The following is a 19,873-nucleotide window of genomic DNA, read 5'->3' on the forward strand; positions in this document are numbered from 1 at the left end:
GTTAGGATAATTACTCAAATGCCCACCGCATGCAGGAAGATGAGTGTCAAAAGAGATCTGAAAACAAAGATATCCCACAAACTGAACTAGGAGGAGACTTCAAAAGAATAAGGGTTTGAGGTGTACATAGAAAAAATGTACAGAGTTGGACTGGGAGAGTAAAGATACCTGAAAGTGCCCCAGACAAAGGGGTGTACAAGAGCAGCCACAAAGGAACAGATGTGCATGGCATGTTCTTTTTTTTTTTTTTTTAAGATTTTATTTATTTATTTGACAGACAGATCACAAGTAGACAGAGAAGCAGGCAGAGAGAGAGGGGGAAGCAGGCTCCCTGCCAAGCAGAGAGCCCGAAGCAGGGCTCGACCCCAGAACCCCAGGATCATGACCTGAGCCAAAGGCAGATGCTTTAACCCACTGAGGTGCATGGCATGTTCTAAGGACAACATGACTTGCTTGACTGACAGAGGACTTCAGGCAGAAAGCAGTGGGAAATAAGGGCTTGTGGTTCAGGTGGAGTGTTAAAGATGATGCACTAAACCAAGAGCAGTAACTTGAATAGGCATTGAATGAAATGTGTTGCAAAATCAAATCGTGGAGGCATCTCAGTCAAATAAAATTGATTTACCCATACCACTCTTTATTATCATGAATATAGAGAATTGGATATATTAGGGGAAAACTTAGGGAATTTTTCCTTAAATTTTTACATAATATATTATTTCACTTTGAAAAATGAAGGTGTGGCGCCTGGGTGGCTCAGTCAGTTAAGTGTCCAGCTCTTGATTTCAGCTCAGGTCTTGATTTCAGGGTCATGAGTTGGAGCCCCCGTATCAGGCATTTAAAAAAAAAAAAATGAAGGTAATATATATGTATTTAACAAATACAGAAATGACACAAAACAAAAATGTTGAACTTTTTAAAGAGTCGTTTGTTTAATAAGTTTTTAGCATACTACGATGACGACATTTCATGAAAACACGTGATTGTTCAAAGCTAGGCTAGTGAAAATTTAATTTGCTGTTCAAAGAGGTTCAGATAAAGTTATGGAAATGTATTAATGACCAAACCTATTTTTAACAGATGAAAAGTAGATTATGTTGCTATGATTTTTATTATGAACTATTTCTGAAAATAGAAAAGGCAACTTAATTTAATTAAATAAATAGAAGTAACTTTCTTAGTTGTTCTCTTCACACATGTGTACAACTGTGAAGACACTGGAAAAGCATGGTCTCCCATGTTTCTTTTCATACTTTGTTGTAGAACCAAGTTTGACCCTATTCCTCAGTTCCACAAGAACTGGCTGAGGCAGGGTTCAAAGAACAAAAGACAGTGCGTATTGCATAGTTGAGTTTCTGTATTCACTCTGAAAACTTGAAAGAAAGAGCAGAGATTCTGGTAACAGGAATCAGTGGATGAACTGGCCCTGGGGATGACAGTCCTCCTGCCTGCATCTTTACTAGTTCTCCTGCTAGTTTGTTCTTGTTTTACTTTGTGTGCTTTTTTAATTTATTTATATGCAAAAATTAGCCTAGTACAAAAGACAACAGGCCTCGTGAGGTGAAATAACATTCATGACTGAAAAAAAATTATCAAGAAAGTGCCATGAATGCTATTTGGAAAAATGAAGTAGTTTATATCCCCAAATTGGTCTGGATATTTTTAAGTTTTCCGTTTACCCAGTAGACCAGTTTAAGATAACAAGTAAGAGATGATCCTGTTTCTCTCACAAAACAGTGACACTGTTTCATTATCAAAATATTAGAACTCAGCAGGGAAGCATAACTGCATTAACCCAAAGTTCTTGAATGTTGCAAGGTGAGTTCTTTCACTGACTCATTTCCATTTATGTGGAAAATCTATTGGGATATCGATGACATACAGATGCGATTTTTAAGATAGTTGATTTTACTACCTATACTTGCCAATTAATTTTCAGAATTTTGTTTCTAATAGTCAGAAGCTCAGCAAAATAAAAGGTGATAGTTATTATATCACATTTCTTAGGCACAATAGGAGGCAGATGTGTAATGCAGTTCTCTGTTTATTTTTCTGCCACACCCTCTTTTTGCCCTTAACCCATACTTGGAGGGGGACACAGTGAAGGCATCTATACTTACAAAAATTACCTTGTCATGATGATTCACAGTCGAATCTTTATTAACCAGGGCCTCCCACTTCTTTCTGTGATCCATTTCTCTTGCTCGTCATAATGTTGTGATCAAAATGGGTTGCAAAAATCTATCTCTCCACCTAGCAACACTTTCCTAAGTTCTTACGACTTTATTTCAAATTCTTCGTAAGAAATGTTTGGAAAGTCAGTTAAATCACCCGTTATTTCTTCACTGCATGCAGAGAAATACACAATTAAATATTTTAAATTCTTTGAAACTTCTATTGTCATATTACAAATACATAATGAGAAGGTTTAGTAAGTTAATGTTACCAAAAGTTAAGTAAAAGAAAAAAATTCATTCTTTATGTATAAGGGAATAATTATAGTTCGGGCACCTGTGTTAATAAAGTAATGTAGTGTTCTTTGCATTTATAAGATATGGCATATTGACCGAAACTCTTAAAGGTAGAATGCAAAAACCAAGCCATTAAGATCTGAAGAAATACTAACCTTAACTCTGCTGTAATTTAGACCTGTCAACAAAATTATCAGGATAGCAATTTTAGAGATAATATTCTAGGTATGGCCCTACAGTGTTCCACTTGTATTTAATGAAAATGTGCTTTTTCAAACAATCAAATATTTGCCCTAAGTTCTACTTCAGGATGTTTGTATTTGTTCAACTAAAAACTTAAAGTCAAGCATTCAATTTCAATGGGACTTGAGACGAGCATACAATTAGGGATTTGGAAATAGTTGTGTACCTAATGAAAATTAGGGAAATCATTTACTACCTCATGAAAGTCAGTTTAAATGCTTTGTTCTCATTTTTCATTCCCATAAATGCATGTTTCTTAGAAGCATGGGATGATATATGCAAGTTTTACTCATTGAATTTACCTTTACAGATAAATAGATTATCTTTTCTCTCTTAAGATCATGTTACATGTTCTATGAAGGAAGTTCCTATGAAAAAGAAATCACCCCAATGGACTCCCTCAGTGTTACTCTCTTCCATATTCCTGGCCAAGTCAAAAGTATCAAACTACATACCTATGCATCCTCCCTGAAAACTAACCATTCAGGGTATCAAAGGAAGTACTGTGCCATAGACCAGAGCACGGGATTTTTGCATCTAACAGTCATTTAATAAATGGTTGTTGAAATCTTATATAAAAATCTTTGCATTCCAACTATGTGACCAAAATGATTAGTTCCATTATTTCACATACTTAACCATAGATAATAACAGCAGCTAAAGTCACTGCTATCCGGGATATTCATTTTTCCCTGAGTAGATTTCCAGGTCTACTTATCTGCCCACTAAAACTATGAGTTACCATCTAACAACCTGATGATTATATAACAATCACCAATGATTAGTTCGTCTCTATATGCACCTTGGAAAATAATTCATTGTCTTATAAAAAAAAGATTAAAAAAATTTTTTGAAGACAAAAAATACTACCAAGTAAAACAGCTCATTTGGAAATTTTTTTTTAATTATTACCATTTAATACTTGATGCTTTATAGGTACAAATTCATTCTGAAGCAATGCTTGTGGAACTTTTCATTTAAAATTTCAACTGAATATTTGACATTAAAATTGTTCAGCTATGTTATACTTTCTCTTCTTGTAAGAGAAAAACATTGCTTATCAACAAGCCACCCACAAAATTTTGTAAACTGAGAGATCATCTCCCAATTGTTTCAGTCTTTGTCAGATTTGGCTTATGAGTGCTCTAACTTTGTAGGTATATAGGAGGTAAAATATCTGTGTATAAAGTATTATTCAAGCAAAAAAGGTCTTTCTTTAAGTTTATGCATTTCAATATACGTGGATGTTCTTAAAAATATGAAATCGAAGTTTAAAGATTTGATCTATCAAAATGTGCTGATAAATGATAAGGGATAAATGCAAATTTCATGGTCAATACCAAAAGACAAAAAAAAAAAAAAAAAAGTCCTCTGCCATTGTTCATGTTTTATCTATTTTTTTAAAAACCGAAGAAGGAAAAATACCCTGGGGTGGGGGGAGGGAATTGAAGCTTTACTGCAAAAGAAATGAATGCAAGAAATGGTACTTTAAGTAGTGAAGAGACATGAAGCATTGCAACTTCATAGCCTGCTAAGGAGCAACAGCTGTACCTAATTTCAACTTGACGTGCTTCAGATCTCATATTCATATAGGTATTTAATGATCCAAACATAATGGTCCTATATAGAATAATTACTTATATGAAGGAGCAAACTTCATACGCATTCCTTTTTAAATGATCCTTCAAGAGAAAAACTGCACTGGCTCTTTGAACAATGAATAGTCTCTTTCACCAATCCAAATGTTTGGGGCTAAAAAGCTTATCTTTTACGAGAAAATAATAATAGTGGTGAAGTTACTTCTTTTTGACAGACTCTTTTTGTTTCCCCCCTTCCCAGGATAGCCAGTACAATGAAAAAAGGTAGAATGCCAGGCCAATTATTAAGTCATACTGGTAGATGGTTACAAGAAATATCAGAAACAAAAGGACATAAGGGACTTTAGAGTTGGTATATTTCGAAAGCAGAGATTCGCTGCTTTCAGTTTGACCTTCCTGGGCAGGGAGACTAGCGGAAGTAGAGCTCTCAGATTGCTTGTCACCGGAAGAGCACAGTGATTGTCCAGAGGCTACTCCTTCATTTTCATGCCTTGCCTGTTCCACATTCTCAACAGCTTCGCTGATGAAAATCATTGACCGCAGAGATTTTTCTACACCGTGTTCTCCTTGTTGAAAAATCTGGCTTTTAAATCTTTCTCTGCTACTACATGAGGTCTCTGTTCCTGAACTTTTAGAAACTTCTTCAGGTATAGAACCAAGATGAGGGTGCTTCTCAACACCCTGGATTTCACTTGTTGGATTACAATTATATTCTGATTTAGTAGAAATAGATTGGAGAGTCATGGTAGTAATTATATTTTCTACAGCAATTGCCTGTTCATGAGATGGCACTGAGGTTTTAGCATGGTGATTGGAAACGTGAGAGCCATTCTGAGAAGCTCTGTTAGTGTCTGAGTTTAAAGCAGAATGAATAAAAGCATCTCTATCTGTTTTCTTTAATTCTTGGACCTGTTTATGATCTTTATTTTTTGGAAATGTTTTTTTGTCTTTTGGTAACATTCCCAAATGTAAATCCAGTTCTGATGCTGCTTTTTGATTGCCTGTAACGACCTGTAAGGATTCTTCTACAGATGTGAAATTTCCAATGCCACATTTCTTCCTGTCATGTGTCTTCCCAGGATTGTACATAGATATGGTTTCTTCTTTCTCCATTTCATCTACATGTACATTACAAATACCTAAACGTGATTCCTTTTCAAAATCATTGTCATAAATTACACCTCCTGTATCTCGTTGACAAAGGGTATAATGTGAATCATCATTTCCCCCTTCATGTGGATCAAACGCTGTTTCCTTTACCTCGATGGGCCTGTCACTTCGTGCTGTCTCTTGAGGTACCTTAGCAATTATTGCTTTTTCTCTAGCAGACATGCTTTCTAGAGCACTTTCTGATGTTGTCTTAATTATATAAGCTGTACCTGCTTCTGCTTTCTCAGTAACACCATGATCAGCTAGAGAAGACAGTTCACAGCTCACTGTTTCTTGGCAGGTAAACAATTCTTCCGTAGGAGTAGCTTTCAAACTCCTTGTATTATCTCTTTTTTCCCACATGTCTTCACAATCTGCTTGTTCTTTGATCTGTTCTGTCCTATTTGTCTTACTTTCTCTTGCTTTTCTCTGACTTTCTAGAACATTCCAACTTTGTTTCTGTTGTGCATTCTTACTCTGATCTTCACGATTAATCCAATCTGATTTTTCTTCTTCAACTTGGAAAAGGCAATCATTCCTCAAAACATTTCCACTTCTTGGTGAACAGACTTGGTCACGCATCCCTCCTAAAGTAGTGCCTTCACTAGTCAAGAGATCATGTTCTGGAGTTGTTAACACAGCTTTTTCCCAACTTAGACTTATTTTTGGTGAATGAAACATATCTGCTCTGATTGCCTGGTTGGGAATTGTGGTGTCTTTACTCAGCTGAATGGTTAGGTCTCTGTTGCTAGCTGCTGCCCCTCCCGTGCTGATTTCAGAATGGCCCATCTTCCTTTCTTGGTCGTGTAAGATTGAATGAAAATTTTTGCTTTGTTTTACATTAACACCTAACTGTATTCTTTGCTCCTCCTCCTCAGTCTTACCATTGTCATAACCTTTCTTAGAAGACCCTTTTTCCATTAATTCTTCTGCGTGGAAATCTCCTCTTAAACATTCCCAATCTTTTATTTCAACTTTCTCAGCTCTTCCTTCATGCTTTTTATTAAAGTTGTCTGCAACTAGTTGATCTGAGGAGGGACAAGATATTTGCACTCTGACTCTCCTTTTGGCTGGATTAGCATTATCATCCAGTACTTCTTTGCTGCCAATATGTAATTGCACTAATTCATTACTACTAGTATCTCTCAATGGTGGCTTGATTTCTCCTGTATCTGTAGTAATTTCCTCTGAAGGTTGATGTCTGCACTTATTTTCTGAGGAATATTTTTCACTGCAGTAAAAATCTCCCTTTAAGGAGCTTTCTGCTGATGAACTTGGAGACAAAGACCTTTTAAACAAGTCAGGGTGTACTTCACCATGGATTTGCTTCTTCTCTAACCCCTCAGCTTTATTTGGAAAATTGACCGGATCTATTGCAAATGTATTCTTTTCATCTCTGGAAGCAGTACTTCTTATTAAGCATTGATTTATCTTAAGGGATAAAAAAACAAAACAAAACAGATAATGATCAAATGATTTTAAATATGCAAAATGAATTAGATAGATTTCATTAGTTGGGCTAGCAATTAACTGGTAGATTCCCTTGATTCATTTCATTTGTGGATTTTGTATAAATTCTGAAAGCCGGATGTTTTGGGGGGATCCTTTTAGGCTATGACTTGTGAATGAGATTAATAAGAAAAGGGACCAAAATTAATCACTCTCCTTCCAGCTTCCAAATATCACATTGTATTATTCAACTATTCTTGCTTGTCATTGCACTTTCTCCTCACTTAGGATATACACATTGATAGCTCCATGCTAATCAATTAGAGAGCAGCTTCCTGGGTGCCCCTTGCTGCATTTACACTTGCTGTAGGTGCCCCTATTACAGTTTCTCTTATTAATATGTTTTCTGCAAAGCCTCTGCAAACTATTAATAGCAAAACGTCACTCAAAGAAAAGTGAGGGAGTTAATGTCTCTGCAAATTCTGTTTTAATGACCCTCTGCCAACTGGTACTCAAATGTATTTGAGCTCTTCAGTGATGCCAACTGTCAGGATTTAACAGTGAGATGCCTGTGTTTTTTTTTCCTCCTCATAACTGACATTTGCATGATCTCAATAATTATATGCAAATCTTACGTTTTCCCCTTCTTCTCACATAAGGCTCATGTTACTTGTCAACTGCACAGCTGTCTTGTAAGCCAATGCCTGTGGGTTCCACAGATTTGGTTGTATTTCCATCTATTATAGAGCTTCATTGTTTTATGCATTAACGTCAGCATGGAGCAAATTAGCATCTAAATTACAGCTCCCTGTTCATTTATTGGATGTACAATCTGAGTAACTTCTAAACAAACTTTTATATTTGAGCCTGCTCATTGTAATGAGGTGTATTGGTGAAGCATGTGATTTTTCAGGGCCCTTTCATTATATTCTGTGGTTTGAAAAAAAAAATGGCGATGTTAACTTTCAGCTGGTGAGAATTCTCACAATGGGTGACAACTTTGTAGTTTCTTAAAGTTGGAGCAAAGTAAATTGCATACTTTAGTGATGCAGCTTCCATATCACTATAGAAAAGGTGGAAAATGTGGGGAAAGAGATGAGCTCTATTTCTTTTCTGTTTCAGCACTGACACTTGAAGAGGCAAATGTCATTTTAATCTTGGATGATTATGAATCCATGTATCCTAATGATATGAGCTCCAACCAAATACAGTAAAGGATAAATTGCATTATGTGACTCATTTACTCCCATTTCTTCCTTTGTGATAAAAATGCTATCTAAACCATCCCCCCAAAATTCCAAATAGATTGAATGTTCACCAAGTGTGAAATTTATGATAACAAATTTAATACTAAATTGTACAGTACTGAATTTGTTTCCTGTTTAAAAAATATAGCACAGGCTATTTTCTCCTCATTTGGTAATTTAATACTTCCTAATGATATAGAACTGTGAGATTCTCACAAAGATGGAAGTAAGTTTTTTTAAAAATGCTGTTAAATGCAGGATTCAGACATGAAAAGCTGGACAGACTCTAACAATCATCTAGTCCAACCCTCTCATTTTACAGACGAGTTTATGCTAAGTGTACACTTGTCACAAAGATTAGAAATGCACATCAGGATAGTGCTACCTCTTCTATAATTCCTACAAACTATTACTCAGAGCCGCTGGTGAAGAGATAAGAAATGAATGTCATTAATTTACCACTGCAGAGACCAGAAGCAACATACTGAAATCAAAGTGCCTTGTTGATCAAGCTAGAGATGCAAGGACAAAATAGGCTGTGCTTTCACATTTGCAAATTATATTAGTTGAAACTATTGAAAGGCAGGCATTGCAGCATCTTTGAAGCATAAATGGATTCATTCTCTGTAATACCGTGGCAACCAGAACACTTACCATCAACTCTAATTCTTTTTCATTATGTTCATCATGTTCCCTGTTTACATCTTTTACGTTTTGATTACTGGTTTCCAAGTCTTCCTTGTCCTCATGAGAACAAACAATTGTTGGGATATAGGTATCTGCAAAGTTAATAAATTTGTGTCTGTGTAAGATCGTTATCATTGTAGGTTTTAACAAAAGACACAGATTTTGTTTAAAAATTAAATTAAAAAATCAAATAAAAAATATTACCTGTAATCTTTGAATTCTCAAAGTTATTCTCATCTGATGTTGTTAATGATTCTTCTTTACTGTCAAATTTAAAAGAGAATGTTATAAATGTTTTCTGAGACTACTCTTCTAAGTATTTTTGTACAGGGGAAAATTCAAACAAATAACAAGTCAAATATTATATAACCTTTCATATTTTCTTGCTTGGTATGCTTTTTAAATAAAATTAATCTCTTAGAATAATTCAGTAGTAATTCACTAGTAGTAGAAAAATTTTTAAATAATTTCCACAATGCCATATTTATAAATAAGATTGTGTTGTCTATATTTAAAACTTACATAACCAAAGTAAAAATATATGTAAATGCTGATTATTCCATCATGCATGAATTTAATCTTTGCAAGTGAGAACATTTTTCTCTTGGTTTAAATGATAAAGTTTTATGAGCTGACAGTCCATTTGTGGTCGTGGAAATTGCTTTTTAATGTTCCAATTATTAATTTTTTTGTGTTGCATTTTATTCAAAATTCTTTCAGTTAGGTGGCTATAACATTAACTCTCTCTCTCCAGGAAAGGGGAAAAAAACAAACTAAAAACTGAAAGGCAGGCTAAATTTATACTCAGTTCAAAGACTTGATGTCTGTATTGCCACAAGCTAATTTTACAACCAAGACTTCAGATTGCGCATATGAAAGCATGTATTTTCTTTCTTTAAAATGATTTGGGTTATACTTCCTTTATGATAATTTTCTGCATGGTGATTAAGGAAGACAAATACATTTTTCTTTCAAATGTACTCTATTTGTAGGTATATTTGTGGCTTCGTTAGAATTTAGATTTGTCCATGACACTCAACAAACAGGTCAATCTATTGGAAATGATTGGGCCAGTGTTCACATTTTCTTGTATTGTCTCAGCTGAATTTTCTTATGATGGCTTTTCTCAATGACTTTTTCTCTTTAATAAAATGCATCTAGAAAGTTGGCAATGGCTGATAAAGTTGTGTAATAGAGTCTACTCTTCATTGCATGGATAATGTTGCTCCAAATCCCAGGAAAGCCAATCTTTTTTCAATCATGAGAAAACTGCAAATTCTTCCATCTGGACTAAACAAGAAGGTATTTTATGTATATATTTATAAGTTTTTTATACATATTTTGCATATATTTATAAGTTTATAAGTTTAATTTAACTTTACCAAAAATATTTGGTATTTTCCAGTGGGTCCATGAAGAAAATGTTTCTACATAAATATAACATCACTGGAAAAATATAGTAGTTACATAATTGATACTGAATCTATAAATCTGTATTGTTTAATGAGGCCAATAATTATGCAAAGAATTATTTTTGTGCAATCTAACTGCAAGCTGATGCATTTTTTTCCTTCTCCAAATACATGATATATAGGGACTTAAAAATATATAAACCATCACACACCATTTAGTTGTTCTTGCTTCCTCTTTATCTCCATAACAGTGTTGAAAATCTCATTTGTAGAGGGAAAAACAGCCACTTAAAGCCTTCAGTTTTTGACTTAACCAAAATGCAATAAATCATTTTTCTAATTTAATTCTCTAAGATACTTCAATTTTTAAAAAATGATTGCATCAAAGGAAAATAAACCTGCTTTTAACTAATTTGAGGGACAAAAAATTGGTACTAAAATGTATCTTATTATATTGGAGTCTTATAAAACATGTAAATACATAAAATGGGAGAGAAATCTTAGATTCAGGGATAAATACAAGAAAGAAAAGCTGAAATACATGAAATTTCAATATTATACCAAATATCTATGAAGAAAACTAATAGAAGATGTGTAAGACTCCTACATGTAAAAGAATAAAGTTGTATAAAGAAATAAGAAACCTAGAAAAATTGAGATACATACCATATTCATAGATAGGAAGAAGATATATTAAAGTATTAATTCTCTCCCAAATTGATCTAAGATTCAATCCAATTCTAATCAAAATTCCACAACAGTTTTTGGGGCATCTGGGTGTTTCAGTCTGCTAAGCATCTGCCTTTGGCTCAGGTCATGATCTTGGGGTCCTAGGGAGGAACCCCACATCAGGCTCCCTACTCAATGGGGAAACTGCTTCTCCTTCTCCTTCTACCTCTCTCCATGCTTGGGCTCTCTTGTTTGCTCTCTCTCAAATAAATAAATAAAATCTTTTAAAAATCCACAACAGTTTTTTTTTGTTTCTTTGTTTTGTTTTTTTACAAAATTTGAAAACACTATCTTAAAGAGAAGACTAAAGGACTGAAGATAGATGAAATATTTCTGAGAAGTTGCTATGAGGAGAAACCTGTTCTACCTGATTTCAAGAAATCTTATGAAGTTTTAGTTACTTAAGACTGTTATGCTGATGCACATATCTAGAACTTGGGTATATGGCAAACATGGTATATAACATAGCAGGTAAAAAGAGCTTGTTCAATAAATGGAGATAGGGAAAAGAGCTGCTTCTATGAGAAAAGATGAAATCAGCACAACATATATTCAGAAATCAACTCCAGATGGAATAAGACCTGAAATGTCAAAAACCTTGAAATTCTTTTTTTAAAAAGATTTATTTATGGGGCACCTGGGTGGCTCAGTGGGTTAAAACCTCTGTCTTCAGCTCAGGTCATGATCCCAGGGTTCTGGGATCGAGCCCCACATTGGGCTCTCTGCTCAGCGGGGAGCCTGCTTCCTCCTCTGTCACTCCACCTGCCTCTCTGCCTACTTGTGATCTCTGTCTGTCAAATAAATAAATAAAATCTTTTTTTAAAAAGATTTTTTTTTCAGATATATACATGCATTTTAATTTTAATGTTTGTGGCCAATACTGTGCAAGACCAATGTTTATAGCCTTACATTAACTTCTCCAGCAGGACCCATATGTAGCAGCAGTGTTCATATTGCTTTTATTTCTGCTTGTTAGACTAATAGTATCCTAAAATAATTTAGCCACCTGGAACCATACTTATGCAAAATATAAAAAGAATCTAGATGATTTAATTGTATTCAGTATTTCTGTAATTCTATATTAAAAAATCATAAGAGAACTCACAATGTAATTTTTCCAAAACACAGCTTTTATTATAGCATACCCTAAATTAGATATACTTCTCTCTGTAAACATTGTGCATGTTCATGAAAAGCCTGGTTTCCTGAATAGGTATAATGAACAAATATAAGCAAAGTTGTTCAAGAAATTTACCTTTGAAACTTAAATTAACTATTACCATCTTTGAAACTGAAAAATAACACAGAAATGTTCTGCTATGGAATGTTGAAATATAAACAATCTGAATTTTAAAGTCATTTATTCTTTTGAAAATATATTCCTGTTTTAAACAACCAAAAAAATCTAAGATTCAAATTTGTCCCTATGAATAGGTTAAGCAATACACTAAATCATACTTACTTAGAAGCAACAAAAACATTGGCAGTAATGCAACTAATGTCTAATGAACCCAGAAGTTCAGATAAAATTGGAAGTCTGTGTATCCTCTATAACAAAACATTTCCTTCACTCAGAAAAAAAAAAAAAATCTAGCATCTGATTTAAGTATATAAAGCCAAAATATTCTCTTTGCCAGTGCTCTGTTGAAATGTGAAGTTTATATACAACCAGTTTGATTAAATTGACCAGTAGAGGTTTATTTTTACTCCTATATATTTCTGGTATCTATTTAACAGGTTTTACTTTGATGGAATGCCATTTTGAGTCATGGGATTGTCATTAAGTTACAATTGTCACTGACCTAGTTATCAGAAGTATGGTCAGTATCAACTATTTATTTAGAGAGCACAAACAGGAGGAGGGGCAGAGGAAAAGGGAGAAAAATCCTCAAGGAGACTCTACACTGAGCATGGAGCCCAGCGTGGGGCTCATTCTCACTATGGTAAGATCATGACCTGAGCCAAAACCAAGAGTCTGTCGCTCAACTGGCTGTGCTACCCAGGCACCCCAAAGCCTTGAAATTCTTAATAGAAAATATATGCGGGGGCATCTGGGTGGCTCAGTGGGTTAAAGCCTCTGCCTTCTGCTCAAGTGATGATCTCAAGGTCCTGGGATTTAGCCCCACATCAGGCTCTCTGCTCAGCAGAACCGGCTTCCTCTTCTCTCTCTGCCTGCCTCTATGCCTATTTGTGATCTCTGTCTGTCAAATACATAAATAAAATCTTAAAAAAAAAAAAGAAAATACATTTGAATATCTTACAGACTCAGAGTTGGAAATGTTTTCTTAAATAAGAAGGGAAAAAAGTGACTATAAAAAAAAAGATTGTCAGTTTAACTATGTTGAAATTTAAAACTTGTTCATTAAAAGGCAGATTTATAAGAGAAAAATAAAAATTACAAACTAGTATAAAATGCATGTGTTACATAAAATCAACACAAAAAAGCAAGACCTTTCACTGAAGAGAAACTACATATAGCCAGTAAGCACAGAAAGGGATAGGCAGTATTGTTAGAGAACAGAGAAATGTAAATCAAGACCACAAGGAGATACTATTTTAATATCCATTTAATTGATAAAAATTGCTATCAAGTATACAAACTTGAAACAATCCAAATGCCCACCAACAGGAGAGAGACACAAAACTATGGCATAACATAAAAAGGAATATTATATAGCACTCAAAATCAATAAACCACAGAGACATACAACAATATGGATAAATCTTAGTAATATAGCATTAAATGAATAGTCCCAAAACATTACATCAGAAGATGTTCCTTTTTTATAAGCTAAAAACTACTAAAGTAATTTGAATATATATATATATATATATATATATATATATATATATCTCAAGGAAAACAGAATATACTAAAAAGACATATAAACAAGGAAGCTTGATTTTCAAGATTATGGTTATATCAGGTGGGACAAGTTCGGGTAAGGGATGAGGAAAGGAAGTGATTAGAAGTTGGTTGTTTTGAGGGTAGTTTTTCATGTGCTTATTACATTATTTAAAATATCTAGTTAAATTCTAATTTCAGATAATTTATTAAGACAAATGAGTTGCTCTCTGGCTTAGATTAGAGGATGTCTTTAGATAAATCCCACTCTGAAATTCAAAGTGCCAGTCATATGACCAATTATATCTAAAGAGTATAATTAAAACAACTTTAGAAGAATTGAGGAAAAAAACAAAGCACTTGATGGTTGATGATTGGGCCCAGAACTATACGCAGTTGTCATAGAAAGGCAAAGCACTATTGAATATTTCTAGTCTCCCTTTTATGTTACCTGAGCCTTTTAAGCAAAGAAGTTTCATATTTATTTGTATTCCCAGTGGCTAACAGCGTCTGACCCATACTAGTGGCATAACAAACGCTGTTGAACAAATGCACAGCATCTTTTCTACTCTTACCTTCTCTTTACCTCTTTGTCTTATAATGCTGAAAGTTTCCCCTCTTCCAAAGCTCAGGACAATGTTTTTAATTATGACTTCAAATAATTAAACAACATTCTAAAATCTTATACACTTAGAAATTAAAATGTCAAAAAGATATGTATTTTGTGGAGAAAATTTATTTCCAGCACATCTTAAATCATATAATATAGTCTTTTGTATTATTTAATCATAAGGGTCATTCATTCTTCTAGAAGATATTTTGATCACCCACTCTCATAACTTAATAACAAACACTGGGAAATCAAAGATGAATAAACTATAATGTCTTAATCCCCTTCATTAAACTCCTTAATCCCCTTCACCTATTTAACCCATCTCTAAGCTCACCTCCACTCTGGTAACCACCAGTTTGTTTTTGAGTAGATTTTTTTCTTTTTCTTTTTTTTTCAATTTCTTTTCAGTGTTCCAGAATTCATTGTTTATGCACCACACCCAGTGCTCCATGCAATACATGCCCTTCATAATACCCACCACCAGGCTCACCCACCCCTCCACCCCCTCCCCTCTAAAAGCCTCAGTTTGTTTCTTAGAGTCCGCAGTCTTTCATGGTTTGTCTCCCCCTCCAACTTAAAAGGGCTTAGCATGCTAAGCAGAGTGGGGCTGAATTCTTTATACACTTTTTAACCACTGCAGGGGTTGGTGGGAAAAGGGAGTTCAGTGGGAGAGAGATATGGTCAGATGTCCATTTCAGAACCAATCTCTGGGTGTTCATTTAGGGTCTTCTCTAAGGAGAACCTGGATAGAAGACTACAGTATTTCAGGCGCAAAAATGATGAGGTTTTAAGATGAATGGCAAGGAGGAAAGAGGAGAGGAATCAAATTTGAGTTACAACTTTTGATGCGACAACAATATGATTTGTTGATAAATTCCCTGTAGATAGATTTTTTTAAATGACTTTCTCTGCCTGACCTTGGTTGCATTAATGAGATTTAGAAAACTACTATTTTCACTCCTAAGACCTAAGCAAGGAAGAGTTAAATCTGACAGTTAACTGGGGCCCCTGCACTATAAGTCAGGAAGGTGTTGAGTTAAGCTGCAGTGTGGTTTCTGATCTTTTATGGGCTGGGTGATCTACATCTCAGGTACCCATAAGAAGCACCTTCTTCCTTAATCTCACATGCTTGGAAAGGGAACCCACAAGTTATGCTTAGGTTCCTGGTTTTTATTCTAGTCCTTCACTGGGGAAAAATAAAATGCCTTTCCATCCACACTGTTCACCTCAGTCCATAACATTCTAAGTGGTTATTAGCCAGCCTGCAAGTAGTAGCCTACTAGTTTTGCTAGATTTGGGCATTCTATCTAGATGAATTTCTAAGGAACTAGAGATCAAGCTCATAAAATAACTTTAAGCACCTCTACTGTTCGGGACCCCTGATACCTTGTCCCTCCTTTCTCCCGTGAACACTATAGCTCTTGATATAACAACAGTTCCCCAAAGTTCGCCTTTCATATCAGAAGCACCAGATCTGATCTCTAAGTTTTAAATTAATAGACCTGCACATGGAGGTGAGGAAAGAATGGAGAATGATAGAGTTGAGAAACTCCCAAGATGATTTTGATGTGAGGCCAAATTTGTAAACCCCGATAAAGATGTGATGTATCTCAGTGGACCGAGTCTATCACTGCCCCTTCCCTCGATGATAGGCAGTGGGAAGAATCATTTCTCTGCTTTAGTTGGCCCTCCTGGTCTCAAACCTGGTCACCCTATTCCATGTTAGTTTGCTATGACTTTGTAACTTGCTTTCCTGCTATCTAGAAAACACTTAAGAGTGGAGAGAAATAAAGGCTAATGCAGAGGCATCTAGTTTGAGAATTTAAAAGGATGGAACTAGCATCGCTTGAGATAGAGAATTCAGGAGGAGAAACAAGGTAAAGGAAAGCAATGAGTTTCATTGAGAAAATGTGTTAGGCTTAGAGGCCTTTGGGCTTTTGACCAAATGGGAAGGGAAAATTAGTATTTATTGAATCGAAAAGCCCAGATTTTAATGTTTTTTCCTCTCATAATATCATTGCACAAAGGCTTGCATGTTCTTTACAATTTAAATTTTCCCCCACTTCCAAGAAATGGGACATAACACTGAAATTTTACGTGATGGCCCCAAGTAGATAAAAAATATGTTTTGAGTATATAAAAAAACTAATGGTTTCCAATCGATAATGATCCATATGAAATATAATAGTAACTTAAAATACATAGCAATCAATATTTATTAATTCAGTCAGTCATCATTTAACAAATATTGGAATGCTCACAAATTTCCAAATTTTGTACTAGATCATTGCAATGAATAAGACAGAGTTCCTGCTGTCAAAGGGCTCACAAACCACAGGGGAAGGCAGACAACTAAATAAAGGAATAACCCAGCAGTGTAATAATTGTGTGCTCAGTGGGCGGTAGTATGGGGCATGAAAAGTGCCCAGGAGGGTTTGCCCTTTAATTTGAAAACTAAACAAGAAATAACACTTGTTAGGGAAGAGGGGAGCAGCAATTCTAAGCTTAAGGCATGTACAAATGCCTTATCAGTAAAAAAGTTATTCTAAACTTGTCAAGAAATTCAAGATACAATTCAAGAAGAATGAAAGATTGAAACCCATGGTATTGATTGGTGGTCAGCCAGCTGAAGAGGCATAAACTTTAGTGTGGTTGGTTCACTGACCTTCTATGTGAAAATAACCTGGTACTCATTACAAATACGGCTTTGGAGGCCCAAAGCCAGATCTGAATCAGCATGTCTGGCGTGGGGAGTAGGAATCTGCATTGTTTAGTAGAAGCTCAAAGATGTTCAAGTGTTTGAAAACATCTGATCTAAGTGCTCATTCCTATCAGGGCTATAGGAAAACACTCTAAGAATCCAGGAAGGTAATACAGGAAGTGCCTCTTTATGTCTCTGAATTTTCAGCAATTCACATCCGATTATGAAAGGAGGGCTGCAGTTCTATGCACAAAGGAAAATAATTGTGTATGCATCTCATATACCCATAAAATAAATACACTGAAAAATAGACCAATTTATGTGCCTTGGAGAATAAAATGATGACACATTGATAAGGTAGGAATTGAAATGTATTTGCAACCTAATAAGTTCACAAAAAAAAGAGTAATTTGTGTTTCTGACTCAGCAGTTAATCACTCAAAACTTGAGTCAGTTCTATAGACTCTCTACCTCTGAGCTTCATGTAACTTCAGAAAGTTTACATTACTTTTTATGCCAAACTCCTCCAATTCACAGGATCTCAGATCTATAAGAGGCCTCATACTTGGACAGTCCCAACCCATCATATTACAGAGAGAGAAACTGAAGCCTAGTTAAACAATATGGCAGAATCACACACACACTAACTAGTTTAGTAGCTAAACTAGAACTATATGCAAGTTTCTTGGTTACCATGTCAATGTTGTTTCATAAAGGGTCGGTCCAGAGTGAAAAAGAGCAGAAAGACGGGGATGTAAATCTCATTCTTTCCTATTATTTACCACTTACTAAGCCACTTACTAGCCACGTGACCTCAGACTTAATAACCTCTCTATGCTTCAAGTCGCTCCAAGATATTGCCTCCTCCTTATACAGGGCAATAATTTAGCATAGTTCTCAATACATGGAAGTGTTTAATAAATGTATCATTATTATCACTATTGTTGTTATTATTGTTATTAGTGATGTGTGGTAAACACACTCTACACTACCATGGTACCCACGTGCCATTCTTTTCCTTTCGCTTGCAGTTACCTGTAGTTTTTGATGTTTACCTTATATGCTCTCCTATCTTTAATTTACAAGCTACTTTCAAGGGTAAAATTTGCAACCCATGATAGCATACTTGCTTAGCTCTTTTTACAGTGCCCTTCTCAGAAGACCATCCTCCAAAGAAAAAATCACTAGATCTTTGGTAAAAGTAGCCTTTATTGAAAAATGTCCTCTCCAAATACAGTGTGTACAGGAATGTTAATCCACACTTTACTTACTCAGTGTCAAGATTTAGGCACCATGTTAATACTACTGTACCACTCCAGTTTCTGGGTATGTGGCACTTCTGCTTTTGGAGTTGATTTTAACACTGTTGAAATGTAGTTGTTTTTGTATAAATAATGATATGATTTTCCTAAGGTCTTGCAATACCTTTGTGCTAAAAAGCTCATATGTCTCTTAAGTGAGTGAAACCTCTCCGAGACCTGTCCCACACAATCTGAGTCTGCTGTGATGGAATTACCCAGCCAGTCCGGGTAAATGTCAAGATTGGGTTGTAGGCAGCAAAAGTGTAGCTCTGTTCCACAAGGAATAAAAAGGTTGGCATAGAAAAGGATCATTTCCAAAGCGAGTCATGACTTGTATTTGTGTATCCTTAACACTGCTGCAAGGTGTTCAGCATTGCTCAAAGAGAACCAAACTTGGAATTCTCGGGCACCACCTTTCACTCTGAAACAGCTAAAAAGTAAATAAAAGTTGAACTCCTCAAGCATTTCAGCCTGTCCTCTTTGGTCTCATTTTGTTTCCTCTATCCTCCTCCTTCCTTAAAGAAAGAAAGGAAAAAATGGAGAGCTTTTAAATTAGAAAAAATAGTACCTCTTTGCGATTTTTTAAGACACTTAAAAAGAATACATTAGCCTTGGCATTGGCACTGACAAATTGCTACTTCTAGAAAGACTGAAAAGGCTTTCCTAGAATAATAATTACATCTTGTATACTATTTATTTTCATAATTTTATGGTGATATTTTCCTGAAAATTCACCTTCTATTTTTTTTTAAGCCACTTCTGAATTAGAGGATGGAAGAAAACAAAAGCTTATACTCAACAAGAAGTAATGTTGATAATACATTAACTACTGGAGCTACTACAATACCAGTAGTCTTCTCTTGATCAGGAGTAAAACCAAAAACAGAAGCGAAATATTTGATCAAAAGACAGAGAAATAAAGAGATAAATTTCTAATTGTGAGCAGAAGTATCTAAGGAAAAAAATTTAATGACATGATGCAGAAGGAATTTAGATTGAAAAGACAAATTACATTCAGTTCCTTGATGATAAAGAAAGGATAATAAAATAAAGACTGCTCTGCATTATTAACAGGGATTGAAAGAAGCAAGAAATAATCTCAGAGAAAAACAGCAACATTTTTAAATGGCTTTATATTCCCTTCAACGCTGAATCTGGAGACTAATAACTAATATGGTAAGGAACATGGTTTTTCGGGCATCACATTTCCTTATCTTCAAAGTGAAGGTTCTGGATTAGATTAAGGATATCAAATACAATACCCTCATGCTGGCCTCTCTCTCTAGCACTCATGGCAAGCACTGATAACAGATCAAGGAATTTTCTTGCGGAGACCAGATTCAATTCTATGAACCTTCTCCACACAGCCAGGCGGCCACTACCCATCAACCCTTTTATTGCTCAAATTAGAATGAATTTGCCCTTCTT

General features: G+C 35.0%; 1 protein-coding gene across 1 annotated transcript in view; it reads right to left on the minus strand.

The window, feature by feature from the left end:
• Positions 1–915: 915 nt before the first annotated feature.
• The window catches only part of PPP1R3A (protein phosphatase 1 regulatory subunit 3A), a 42,878-nt gene continuing 23,920 nt past the window's right edge, over positions 916–19,873 (minus strand). The window contains exons 2-4 of the mRNA XM_080818768.1: positions 9,049–9,107; positions 8,812–8,936; positions 916–6,892 (exon numbers count right to left, since the gene is read on the minus strand). Coding sequence (XP_080674894.1) covers positions 4,511–6,892; positions 8,812–8,936; positions 9,049–9,107 — 2,566 coding nt within the window. The 3' untranslated portion in view covers positions 916–4,510. The remainder of the gene's footprint in view (positions 6,893–8,811; positions 8,937–9,048; positions 9,108–19,873) is intronic.

Source organism: Martes martes (assembly GCF_963455335.1).
Source record: "Martes martes genome assembly, chromosome: 11".
NCBI classification, from domain to species: domain Eukaryota; kingdom Metazoa; phylum Chordata; class Mammalia; order Carnivora; family Mustelidae; genus Martes; species Martes martes.